Source organism: Colletotrichum costaricense (genome assembly GCF_030867565.1).
Source record: "Colletotrichum costaricense strain IMI 309622 chromosome Unknown Scaffold_4.1, whole genome shotgun sequence".
Taxonomy (NCBI): domain Eukaryota; kingdom Fungi; phylum Ascomycota; class Sordariomycetes; order Glomerellales; family Glomerellaceae; genus Colletotrichum; species Colletotrichum costaricense.
Genome location: NW_026848233.1, coordinates 554,215 through 566,895, shown reverse-complemented (window position 1 = coordinate 566,895; position 12,681 = coordinate 554,215). Strand labels below are relative to the sequence as shown.

Genomic DNA, 12,681 nt, shown 5'->3' with positions numbered 1-12,681 from the left:
ATATGGGCTTAACACACCTTATGCTGGCAAGCGGGTGAAATGAGTGGGTTGCCGCTCATACATTCTCCGTCTCGGTTCCGACTACTATGAGCATACTCATTACTACTACTCTTATTCTTTCGGTTCCTTGCTTTCTACCCATTCAATTAGTAATACTTTCTTATAAGCTTAGGAGAGGAGAATAGTGAAGGTAGATGTGATAGAAAAGAGTGTTGCTCATGTATTGGCCGGCATACTCTCTGGTCACCCACTCGGCTAGGTCCTGTCTGTACCTTGCGGCTTACCCCAAGTTTGAAAGAAAAGCGGTGCAGTTTCTCCAATTGCCTATTCGGGCAAGCAAAGCACAAACTTTGGGTTGACGACGACGCATCGTGGGAGCCGTGGTTCCTGGCACTTACACGCGCTACCCCCCTCCCGCTTCCATGCTCCATACCACCTAGGCTGCCAAGCCTAAGTCAATGTGTGTAAGTGTACCCCTTGAATATGGTCAGTTCAACTACAGCTGGTACCTTGGCTCCAGATCTTTTGCGGCCCGGATGCCGTGAGCTCCTTCGGATCCTCGTTTCCTCGTCGCTAGGCTAGTCGATCATGGGGTTGGATGTCACATCGAACCAAGCTTGAAGAGTGGAACGCGGCTGTACAAGAGGCGAAAGACTCGGAATCCGACGGCAAAGTATCATCAAAGACTATCGAAATATCCCTATATAAGTCCATCGAAACTCCTCATCCAGAAAATCCCATTCCCTATCCCTCTCATCCTCATCCCCAAACACCCTTCCCTCCCTCAACACCACCACAGTCCAAGCATTCAAGATGCAGACCAAATTCGCCGCTCTCCTCGCCCTCGCGGCCGCCGCCCGCGCCCAGCAGGCTTGTACCTCCCAAGCCGAGACCCACCCCGCCCTCACCTGGCAAAAGTGCGCGGCCGGAGGCACCTGCACCAACGTCGCCGGCTCCGTCGTCCTCGACTCCAACTGGCGATGGGCGCACACCGTCGAGGGCTCGACAAACTGCTACACCGGCAACACGTGGAACGACACTCTCTGCGCGAGCGGACAGGGCTCCGCCTGCGCGACAAAGTGCTGTGTTGACGGCGCGGATTACCCGGGCACCTACGGCATCACGACCAGCGGCAACGAGCTTAACCTCAAGTTCGTGACTACGCACGCCTACGGAAAGAACATTGGTAGCCGTGTCTACCTCATGGAGAGCGACACAAAGTACCAATCGTTCGTGCTCTTAGGTGAACCGAGCCCCATGATCTTCATGTTTCGAGATGCTTCAAAGGAAACTAACTTTTGACTAGGCAATGAGTTCACCTTTGACGTCGACGTCTCCAACATTGACTGCGGCTTGAACGGCGCTCTGTACTTCGTCTCCATGGACCTCGACGGTGGTCTTTCCAAGTTCACTACCAACAAGGCCGGCGCCAAGTACGGTACCGGATACTGCGACTCGCAGTGCCCCCGCGATGTCAAGTTCATCAACGGTGTTGTAAGTCACAACTCCTACTTTCAAACTCATATATCAAAAGCTCACAAGCAGACTCCAGGCCAACGTCGACGGTTGGAACCCTTCCAGCAACGATGCCAACGGTGGTGTCGGTAACCTTGGTGCTTGCTGCGCTGAGATGGATATCTGGGGTAAGTCTCATCCTCTACTTTAGTCCAACACATCAACATGAACAAACAACTAACAACCAAAACAACAGAGGCAAACAAGATCTCCACGGCCTACACCCCTCACCCCTGCCAAAACAGCGCCTACCACTCCTGCACAGGCAACGCCTGCGGCGGAACCTACTCCACCGACCGCTACGCCGGCGACTGCGACCCGGACGGATGCGACTTCAACTCCTACCGCCAGGGCAACAAGCTCTTCTACGGCCCCGGCTCCGGCTTCACCCTCGACACCACCAAGAAGCTCTCCATCGTCACCCAGTTCATCAAGGGCGCCGACGGCGTCCTCTCCGAGATCAAGCGCTTCTACGTCCAAAACGGCAACGTCGTCCCCAACTCCGAGTCCACCATCGCCTCGAACCCGGGTAACTCCCTCACCACCGACTTCTGCACCAAGCAGAAGCTCGCCTTTGGCGACACCGACGTCTTCAAGGCAAAGGGCGGCTTCGCGAAAATGTCCGAGGCCGTCGCCGCGCCCATGGTCCTCGTCCTGTCCCTCTGGGACGACCACTACGCCAACATGCTCTGGTTGGACTCGACCTACCCCGTCGACGGCGCGGGCAAGCCCGGCGCCGAGCGCGGCTCGTGCCCGACTACCTCGGGCGTCCCCGCCGACATCGAGGCCAACGTCCCCAACTCCAACGTCAAGTTCTCCAACATCAAGTTCGGCCCCATCAACTCCACCTTCGCCTCGGGCTCCGTCGTCAACCCCCCCGGAACCGGCACGACCACCACCTCTGCGCGCCCCAGCACCATCACCACTTCCGTGCGTACGTCGTCTACCGCGCCCGCTACCGGCACCGTCGCCAAGTATGGTCAGTGTGGGGGCCAGGGGTGGACTGGTGCCACTGCTTGCGTTTCTGGCAGCACTTGCACCGTCGTCAACCAGTGGTACAGCCAATGTCTCTAGATGGCTCTTGAAGACGGGTTGCCCTTTGCGGTAGCCTTCCTGATTAAAGTGACGAGTTGAAAGATTGGGATACAACGGGGATATAAAGGGAAGCATATGTGGAAGGGATAAAAAGGAGGGTGCGGAACTCGACGAAAGCTTCCCCTCCTGTTTCGCATTGTTTGCATTTCTCTTGAAATTTTTTCGAAACGAAGAACACATATTTCATGTACATATTCTCCACCATTTTCTCACATACCGGGCGTGCTTCTCGCGCCTGGCGTATAAGTATATAAATCAGATCATTCGCTTACTAAATTTCTGTTCCTCAAGTGCTTTGAAAACTTGACTGAGCCTCTTGACATTCGGCACGACTCCTTGGACGTTGGATGTTTAGTGAAGACCATCTCAAAGCTTCAGCTCCTGCAGTTAGTCGCATGATCACTTCTATAGCCATCAGTTCTGCACCTATCTTCGGTGCCACAGCCATCCACGTCAAGGTGTTCATGATAGTACAAAGGGGTTGAAAAACATGCCAATCTAGTAGCGGGGATCCATCTCAATCTCATTTGGTTGGTCTCAAGTCTCATTCAACATTGAATGACCGATTCCAGCGCGCAAAAGCAGATGGTAATCAAAATGTAACGACAAGTGTTACGCCTTTCTATTGTAAATCATGATCCATGACTGCCCACTATACCTACCATGCGGAGGAGCATCGCTGCAACCGCTGTCCGCAAAATCGATTCAAAACCTCCAGCCGCCTGTGACTCCTTGGTATACGGTATATAATACACACACGCCAATACCCAAATCAAAGACACTGCCATTTGCTCTCCTGTTCCAAATTCCTATGAACCAGATCATGCTTGTGGCCAGACGCTCGCGGCAGGGCTCGGGTTGTTCATGCCCATATTAAGAATGGCATCGATATCGCTCATGCCCTCATTCTCCAGGACATTCAATAGCTCCACTTGCTGTTGCTGGCTCAGACTGCCTTGTCGCTCTTGTGACCAATTGAACGGACCACCAAACTGGTCAAGCCCCAGGCCGGGGTTTTGAGAGTTGAAGCCATTGACCTGCAACGATTCGCCAAAGAAGCTATTGCTCATCGAGCTAAAGGCATCGGGGTTGATGAACGGAGGCGGCGGATTGAACCAGTCCGTTGTTGGATTATAATTCGGCAGCGGGCGTTGTGGTGCACCAGGATTCGATGTCGGCGGTGCACCAAAGCCACCAGGTCCTCTACTTCCGGGAACAGGCGGTGGAGGCGGCGACATGTTGGTGCTGTGCTGACCCATGGTTGGTGTTCCATGCTGAAGGACAAGTGGCGAGGACTGTGACATGGCCGGAGTTCCCATCGGGGGTGGTGAGATGGTCGAGCTTGATGGCGTACCTACAGGGCCGCTATTGAACGAGTCTGGCGGTGTGGGCATGGCGTTGTTAATGGTGCTAGGAGGTGACGAAGATGAATTGTAACCGGGTGTGGTCGTCGCCGGCGGTGTAGAGTCTTCAAGCGGTGACTCAGGAGGGTAGGCAGAGAAGCGGCGACCGCCCGGGTTCATGTTGGGGTTAGCATCGCCAGATGAGTTGCCCCAGATCGAGTTGGAACGGAACGTTGGGTGAGGGGGGAAGTTGGGATCCCATTGGTACGTGTTCATGGACTCAGGGGTAGCATCGAAAACAAAGCCAAACTGTGGTGGGTTGTGCGGTGGGTTAACCTTGAAAGTCGGCCCACCACCTGGCGCTGTTGATGCCGAGACCTCTGAGCCTTGAGGAGAGTTGCCGTCAAAGAGCGAAGGAGGCGTCGTGAACGTACTTGACGCTTGTAGGATAGGGGTATCCCTGGCCTCGTAGCTCTGGAGGCATGCCTTGGCAAAGATGGAGTAGAGTTGCACAGCCTGAGCAGTTCCCGGCCAGCGTTCAGTGCATCGTTCCAAGATGTCCAACGTCTGGTCACTCAGCTCTTCCACCTCGTCACGGGGATGGGCCTGCCGGATCTCGGGGTACGAGACCGTCCAGAGCAGTGTGTTGAGAGACATGTAGAGGTTGAGGAGGAACACCCAAGTAATATCGACTGCTGCCTTTTCCATCTGCTGCTTCGACAAGTTGATGATGTATGACGCCCCTTCGAAGCAGATGCCCGCAGCTCGTGGAGAGGGTTTCGGTACTTGCGGGGATGGACGGTAGAGGAAAATGCGCATCTGGTGGTATCGTCCAGTGAACCTATGAGCAATTGGTTAGAAAGGTCAGTCTCGGAAATGAAGCAGGCTAGTACGCACCATGGCCTACACCAAGCCGGATTTTGAGGTGAGGAATCAATCCAGTTCTGAATGTCTCTCTCCATCTTTCCGAACCAGGGGTGGCTCTCATCCCTGGGCTCTTCGCGCTTCTTCTCGTAGAGCACTCTCCTGATCTCGGCCTGTTCCATGCGCATCTTGAAGAAATGCAAAGCCACCAGCTTGTTCTCGCTTGGAGGCCCCTGGCCAATGCCGTCAGCCGTGATGTACTCATCGTCTACGGTCGCAAATGGCTCCACATCCATTCGGTCGTCAGCCTTGGAGAATCCGTTGGGCCGGCCCATGCTATGTGCCAGGCCAGCTTCCATGGAAGTGATGATGTAGGCAAGACGGCGTCGCATGTCCAAGGTCAAGGGATCCAGGAGATTCCCGGCCCCAATGGTCTTCTCATCAGTCAAGCCTTCTGCCTGACAAACGCGCGTGGCCATGCCAACCATGTAGTATACGGCGGTTCTCGTGGGGGTCAAGAGGGAGTATTGACCGATGAGCGCCAAACTCTGTAGAGACTTGAGGTCCTTAGGCCGGGACACTTGCTCGAAGTGTTCCATGGCAGCCAAATAGTAGCTGTCGGCCAGACCGGCATACTGAGGATCCATCTTTTGCAGCGAAATGGCAAACACCATGCGGACTATGAGGTTCTTGTAGGGGTCTTGGTCACCGGCATACACTGCCTCCAGATCGTCCAAGAACATTTTCTCGTGCAATGTCGGCCAAAATACTTGGGCTGTTCACTAGCAGTCAGTCGCGGGTTAGGCCGAGAACAAGGAGGGGGTTTCACTTACATCGCTGGCAAAAGACATCCACGAGCTTATTGGCGATGGGTCTAGTCGGCAGGCTCTGGGCGGGGTGAGCGCTGATCATGGGGTAACTCTTCTTTCGATCCCTCGTCATGACGATGGATTGCATGCGCGTCATCCTCCGCGCTCGAACTTCGGGAATCAACTCTGAGATTCGCTTCGAGTCGGTAAAGAGCTTTGCGCCCTGGACTAGCAAGCGTGTCATTGCGATGCCGCTACTCGGACCCAGGTAGCGGGGAGTCTCGTCGGTATCGTTCAGGCGAACCAAACCACCGGGCCGCACGATGTCCTCGTCGAGATGAGAGAACTCGCTATCGTCGTCGGTGTACTGGCGTAGCTCGGCCTCGAGGGCGCGCACCTTTTCTTGCAGCTTAATGACATAATTACGATTGATCTTCTTTCCCTTGGTCGTATCGTAGTATTCGCAAACCGAGCCGGCGCGTTCGCACGGCAGACAACGGGGTAGAGTAGGATCGCATCTTGTTTTACGCTACAGAGTTTAACAAGTCAGCCGTGGTCTACGAAACGCCATACACGTATTCACTAGTCGAGAGGCCGGGAGGCGCCGGGTTCACGGGGAGAGGCTCCGACGTACCTGGCGGCAGCGGCAGCAAGCCGTCAGAGTGTGGGCAATGCGATTGGAGGAGCCGTCACTCTCTGGATCTTCGCGACTGGTAGGAGGAGCGCGGGAGGGGCCCGGGTAGAGTTGGGGAGGAGCGTTGGGAGGCGGGTGGTGATGGTAGGGTGGGTTTCGTGGCATCATGTTGCCCAGGCCATGACGGTAGATGTCCATGGGCTGGGATATAGAGACTGAGGCTATTCGCCCAGTCGATCTTTGTGTGTCTAAGCAAGAAGATCACAAAGGCGCCTTATGGTATAGACGGTGATTTGCCTTTGCCTCGCTGAGAAAGCTTGCAGGGAGCCGGCGAAGGCGGGTAAGGTAAGGTAGTATGTAGTCGTCGTTGAGAGTTGTTCACGATGAAGTGGGTGTCGTTTACGGGGCGGAGGCGTACGTGGGCGAAGGGATCGGTGGAGCGCAAGGGCGGGCAGAATGTCTCATGATTCGGCTGACGAGGGATTCGATAGTAGGTCGAGGGTATCGTGAAGAGACAGAGGGTCCTCTTGTCTCGCCAGTCGCGTGTATGGTGGACTCGGCGGTTGTGTAGGCTATGTTTGTATGTCGGGCTGGGTATGGACGGATAGGTGCAAGAGGAGACGGACACGGGCAGCGGGCGTGAAGAGACGACAAGGTCCACAATTGAAGGTGTTGCTGCTTGCTGCTGCTGCTGGCTGTTAGGTACGCCGAAAAAGGTGACAATGTACGGAGTACAGGGCAGAGTACAGGGCAGAGAGACCGGGAGGAGAGAAGTGCCCTGGAGTGTCGTCCAGTTGATTGTCCGCCCGCAATTCCGCAAGGCGTGGTGGTCACCTTTTGCTGGGCTGGGGGTACCTCAGGTATGGAGTTCTCCGTATGCCGTACGTTTAGGTACGTGTTGGAGGTTGTCACTTTCAACGCTCTACAGCAAGAAAGGTACTTCAGTCTGTTGTCGTGCTCGGTACCTTACCTGTGGGCGATGTTGAATGGGCATGGGCGGTGGTCAGAGGAGAGATCCTGGAAAGAGAGGAAAAGGTACATGAAGACTAGGCGCAGACTAGGGCATAATGAGGCGAAGTGGGATGTACTGCCGAGGTACAGAGTGGGAGACGCGCTGAGGCGGGAGCTGGATGACAGCCAAGATGCGAGGAGTGGAAGGCACGACCTCGCAAGGTCTCGGCTGTTCATTCGCTAATCAGAGGAATCGGCCAGGGCGACGGTCAAGGTTCGCGGGTACCAGGTGTCGGTAGGGGCGTTTCAGAACCATTGCAGTGGGGACCTTAGTAGAGCTTCGTTAAGGCTGGACGACCTGACACTCCCGTTCCTTTCTTGAGATACCCTGTACAGTAACATCATCTCCATTCCCGTGCTTCATCACGACACTTGAATGAGTGACAGGAGGGGGATACAGGTGACAGAGAAGGGAACACCGAACAACGGGATGAAGCCTCTCGGGACTCGTCACAGTCACAATGGAGGTGGGCGCGGTAGGTGGGCGGGATCCAGGATGAAGGGATCCATAATCCCATAGTCCGTTCCGTGGATACGGAGTATGGACACTGACTGACTTCAGACAAAAATGTCCCGTGGGCCGTGGATAGGTACTACACACTAAAGAATACTAGCCAGATAATCGCTGGTGCGAAATGGCACTGACTGGATATTCAAGTGGACAGCCCAAAGGGTTTACCTGCTTCATTGGGGCCGTTAGATACCTTACAGGTACAGTATCCATACAGGATAGTCATGGCGGCACCATCCATGGCCGTGGATACACAGATCCATACAATTGCCAACAAATCCGGCAGACGGGCCAAATATCTCGTCGTCTGAAAGCCAGGCCTACCTGGCTTCCAGCCGTGGGTGAACGAGTTTGGGGTCCGTGAGGTTTGAACAGGCTCAAACCGAGTGGGTGAGAAGGAGGGCAAGATATGAAGGCGGGCAGCAATAGCACGGCATATGCGGAAATGGCCTGCATGGGAGCGGCTATTGACTGACAATTCCCGGCTGGGAACCTGGACGGGTTTGTGTTTTTTTTTTCTTTTTCATTTACTTGTTTGTATCCGTATTCAAGGTGCGAGGGACGTGTATTCAGTGAAGATGGTTATCATGTGCGTAATTCATCCGAGGGGAGAGGTGAGGAGTGTCGTTGTGGCTGACTGATGCAGAACGCACCTTCCTGCACCAGGGCACCTTACTCGAGGGAGGTCGAGCGAGGACCTTTCGCTCCTTCCTCTGCCCATGGCCTTAGCTCCTTCCGGCTGCCAAAAAGTCAAAGCACAGCCATCCAAGTCTCTGGATCATTGGATGCTTGACTCTTGACTCTTGACGGTCCTTCCTGGCGGTCCTTTCTACCTGTCTCCGTGTGCCTGCCGTGCCTGCCTCATCCCACCTGGCACCCAGCACCTCCTGCGTCCTGAGCACCCCGGTGTGCCCCGCCCCTGCCCTTCGAAAGAGGTCGGCCTTGCCCCGCTCTTTCCTTCCTTTCTGCTTCCATGATCATCTCCCCCAAAACTCTGATCATCTGATTCGCCGCAGTCTCCACTTGCGAGATCCACCTCTCCAAACAGTCAAACACCATTGAGGCTGGGCTTTCCTGTCGAGACACGGCAGGAGGGCACAGGTGACAGGGAAAGCACTGTTGCTGGCCTACCCTACTGCACTGGGAAGCTGCACTGGGTGACTGGGAAGCTGCAATTCGCAAAGCGTGAAAAGTTACGACTACAAGTGCAAGAACGAGTGAGAGACATGCAGCCGATCCTTCTATTCCCAGGCGTGTGTGTGTCCCAGTGCCCGCCAATGACATGTCGTGCCCGACTCACCCTTTTCTCACATTCCCATCTCAACTTCCTCATCGGACTCGACTGCCACCACCTCCGGTCTGACGGAACACCCACCCGGTAGCATTTCTACCTCGCCATCCCGTCCCTTGCTTCCCCCCAGGCCGCCCAGTCCACGTTACAAGGCGGCGACCATCAATACCTATTCTCTGGTACGCAGCACGGCTTCGGACTCACATCACCACCACCATCAACAGGGAAAGACGCCGTTGTGATCGATGCCGACGGTACGGAGTACTGGTGCAGAAAATACGATGAACACATCCATGCACCATGAGAGACGCGCCCGCACGTCCACCAGGAGAAAATGTCCCAAATGGCATGACGGATACCTGACTAACCGCCGTCAACCACCAGCCTCCCATGATCTTCATCTATCCGTACTCCGATCTTCCAGAACTCTACAGAGTACGGAGTACAGGGCAGAATAGGATAGAGGCAGACTACGGATACAGAGCACGAAATATCCTTCGTCACACCGTCTCTTCGTCCGCGGCCGCCGCCCAACGCCGCTGCATGCATTCGCGGCTCTGTCCCTTCTACCCCGCCCTAATCCTCATTTCGAAGGATTCCCGACGCTCGACGAGCCTTTTCTGGACTGAACCCTTGATTCGGCTGCACTAGCACAAGCTGCCCTTGCCATTTCTGACCTGGTATCCAGGCTCGTCGATTCCTAAATTCTCTGTCAAGCACTGAGGATTCGACCTGACTTGGTCGCTTTAGTGTACCTACACTAGGTACCGTACGCAGCAGGTATCGCAACGCTACCGGGTACCTACCTACCTCCGTCCACGGATCCAGCTCCTGGCCTCATCGTGTCATTGATTGAACGATGCTACCTCTTCAAGAGGCACACCTCAGGGGCCTTCCTCAAGCGCTACTTACCTCGCAGTATTTCGCACAAGATCGACGACCCGGAGGACAAGGTTCGCAGGGAAGAGAAAGAGAAGGAAAATATGACAGAAATTTTCCAGGAAAAAAAAAAGTCAACATCAGTCGTCCAAAACAATATCGCCTTGTGGGACGGAAACAACGGCGTGCCCTGCATGAGATGACATCTTTCATGGACCCCTCCAGCAAGTGGGGGAAATCCAAGCACCCACGAGCACCATGACACCAGCACCAGCATCAGGAGCACGGTACGGCACTTTTCTGGTCTCTCGCTCCCATTTGCGAGGGAGATACGCACCATGGCTTGCGCCATTATGCACATCTATTGGCGCCGCTCAAGTGGTTTTTGTCTCAGTCCGGACCTGCAGCAATACAACTGTCTTGACCGTCATTCTACAGGACCTGTCAGTCTGGCGTGGCATCTTGGTCTGGACACGCCCATTTCAAAGACTAGAGGGCGTTGGCGGCTTCTTCTGAGTCAGCAACTGCCCTTCTTCTGCCTATCTCAAGTGACGATCTCCAATATTCGAGGTGCTTTCTCTCGACGAGCCCATCTCAACTGATGGGCATACGTACGGTGTATCAGCAGCCAAACAGAGCTGTTCTTCTTGAGCTTCCATAATCATCACCTTAACGCGTCGCAAGATCCACGTCTCCGTCTTTTTCGTCCCGAATTGCCAGTATCATTGCCCGCTATGCCCGATTCGGCGATGCGCACCTTGTGTGCTTGGCAGACCGCGGCAAGCCAAAACGCAATCCACGACCGCAACGCATGGTGCTCGCTGTAAGCATCGTCTTGGCTCTCATCTTGTTTCTCCTGTGCGGCTGGCCTCGTCGCTTCGATCGATTAAACACATACAAGGATTGTACGGCGCGGCCGAAGAATGACGAGCTGAGCTTTCAAGATAACATTGATTCTGGAAATGCCGTGCAATGCGCTCGGCAGTTCATCTATCTAGTGATGGAAGGAGCGTGGGGCCGGCAAGATCGTCGTGCCATCAAAAAACGCCTCTAGCTTCGCCTCTACCGTCTGTAGTCACCTATCACAGCTCGAAATGCATCGGATACATACGAATAGGTATTCGGCCTGGAAGACCCGAAGCAGGCTTCCACCTACATATGAACAGGCGCTCAGGGTCAAGGTCGAGCCTTCGAGGCTGGCTGGCGCTAGCGAATAAGTCGACGACGTCTACGGTCTTGAATGTGAGACGGGTCCAAGCAGAACCTTATCACTACCTACGGCGGCCGCACTCTCGGTCAGCCGGCCCCCAGGCTGTCACCCCCTGGCGGTCTTGAGCTTCTCCTCTCGTTCGCGGATCGTCGGATTCGCGGTTCGCCTTCTATTTTTGTTCCAGAATATTGCATCTGCCGGTTCCAAATTGCATCGTTGGCACGTTGTGTCGTCAATCCTCGTCGAGATCGGGGGCCCCGACGACGGCCTGTCCCCCGTCCAAGAAATAAAGCTGCAGAGAACCCTGGAAGCTTTCTCAGCCCAATATCCATCAACGAACAACTGTCAGTGGCCGCCCAGGGGAAAGAGAAGGGGAACGGGACGGGCTTTATCTGGCAAGGCAAAAAAAAAAAAAAAGGGCAGCCAGGGTTCAGGGGTGGCTTGTACTCTGTACTTCCAGTGCCCATTCCGTGGCCCGCCTTGCCCGCCTCCCACAGCTTTCGTCAGGTTAAGAGAAACGGAGCCCAGGCGGGGTAAACACCGACCCTTCAGTCGGCGTCGGTCGCACAAGAGAGGGGAAAGGCCGTGTCAACGACTGTGCCGCCGATCTCCAGCATAGACAGAGACTCGGAGTCTCAGAGTCTCGCTCCCACAGATTACGCCGCCGTTGGATGCGCCTGGTGGCAGCACCAAAGTTACAAGCTACAACCAACGATCCCCGCGCAATACGAACCCCCCAAACCGTCCAGTCCAGTCCAGGTCGACCTTTCCTTTGCCCTGGCCTCGTCCTGCCTCGTCTGCCCTGGCCTTGCGTAGTCTTTGGCCTTCCCTGCCTGCCTTGCCTTACAGCCCTTGCCTCGTCCTCCAGCGCAAGCACGACGCAAGCACGCAAGCACGCAGCATCGACAGGCACCCAAACGGTCCACGGATACTGCGGTAGTGCAACAGCAAGGGGGAAGCCGTGAACGACTCGCGCACCGTCTCGTCTCGGACACTTGCCCCGGACCTTGTTCTCTCTACGAATATCCATACTGACTCTCTACGGATACTTGTGGCTTCGCTGCGCTCTCGGTTCTGTTGCACTTCTGAACCACAGATCAGCATCTCTCGTGTTTTGATCTTCCGACAGCCGCACACCTCGAGCCGCCTTTTGATCGTACGCATCATCGCTGCGACTATTTTGAACCCTCGCAACTAGCCCAGGGCTCAACATTCAACTTTCCGACAGCCGACGCGCCAACTACTACACGCGATACCGACCGCGCTTAGGACGATCTGTTCTCTTACGTGCACCAGTCCCTGCAGCGTAATCCGGATCCCGGACACACTCCAGCGCCCCCGTCAACGACGCTCCAGCTTTACAGTCAACTTGACGTGATCTCAGCCTGAGCTTCGCTTCACTTTCAACGGAACGTTCACCACATCATTCGTACTTGGTTCCTCCCGTTTTACGCGTTTTACGGATCGCAAGTCTTTTCAGAGAGTAGACGATCCCCTAAACTACAAGCCTCTATTTCAT

The 12,681-nt window shown here is 55.0% G+C and overlaps 4 protein-coding genes across 4 annotated transcripts; 2 read left to right on the top strand and 2 right to left on the bottom strand.

Annotated features, from left to right (window-relative positions):
- Positions 1-813: 813 nt before the first annotated feature.
- CCOS01_04209 (glycosyl hydrolase family 7) lies at positions 814-2,589 on the top strand (the record flags this gene model as incomplete). Its single annotated transcript, XM_060452391.1, has 4 exons — positions 814-1,243; positions 1,307-1,494; positions 1,553-1,643; positions 1,712-2,589. 4 exons carry the CDS (start codon positions 814-816, stop codon positions 2,587-2,589), a joined length of 1,587 nt encoding a protein of 528 aa, XP_060316349.1.
- An 842-nt stretch (positions 2,590-3,431) lies between these two features.
- Positions 3,432-6,458, bottom strand: CCOS01_04208 (fungal specific transcription factor; the record flags this gene model as incomplete). Its single annotated transcript, XM_060452390.1, has 4 exons — positions 3,432-4,794; positions 4,851-5,592; positions 5,651-6,155; positions 6,261-6,458. 4 exons carry the CDS (start codon positions 6,456-6,458, stop codon positions 3,432-3,434), a joined length of 2,808 nt encoding a protein of 935 aa, XP_060316348.1.
- A 3,519-nt stretch (positions 6,459-9,977) lies between these two features.
- Positions 9,978-10,313, bottom strand: CCOS01_04207 (uncharacterized protein; the record flags this gene model as incomplete). Its single annotated transcript, XM_060452389.1, has 1 exon — positions 9,978-10,313. The coding sequence occupies one exon, from the start codon at positions 10,311-10,313 to the stop codon at positions 9,978-9,980; it is 336 nt and encodes a 111-aa protein (XP_060316347.1).
- Positions 10,314-10,763: 450 nt separating this feature from the next.
- CCOS01_04206 (uncharacterized protein) lies at positions 10,764-11,006 on the top strand (the record flags this gene model as incomplete). The annotated part of the gene is made up of 1 exon (XM_060452388.1): positions 10,764-11,006. The coding sequence occupies one exon, from the start codon at positions 10,764-10,766 to the stop codon at positions 11,004-11,006; it is 243 nt and encodes an 80-aa protein (XP_060316346.1).
- Between the last annotated feature and the right edge of the window lie 1,675 nt (positions 11,007-12,681).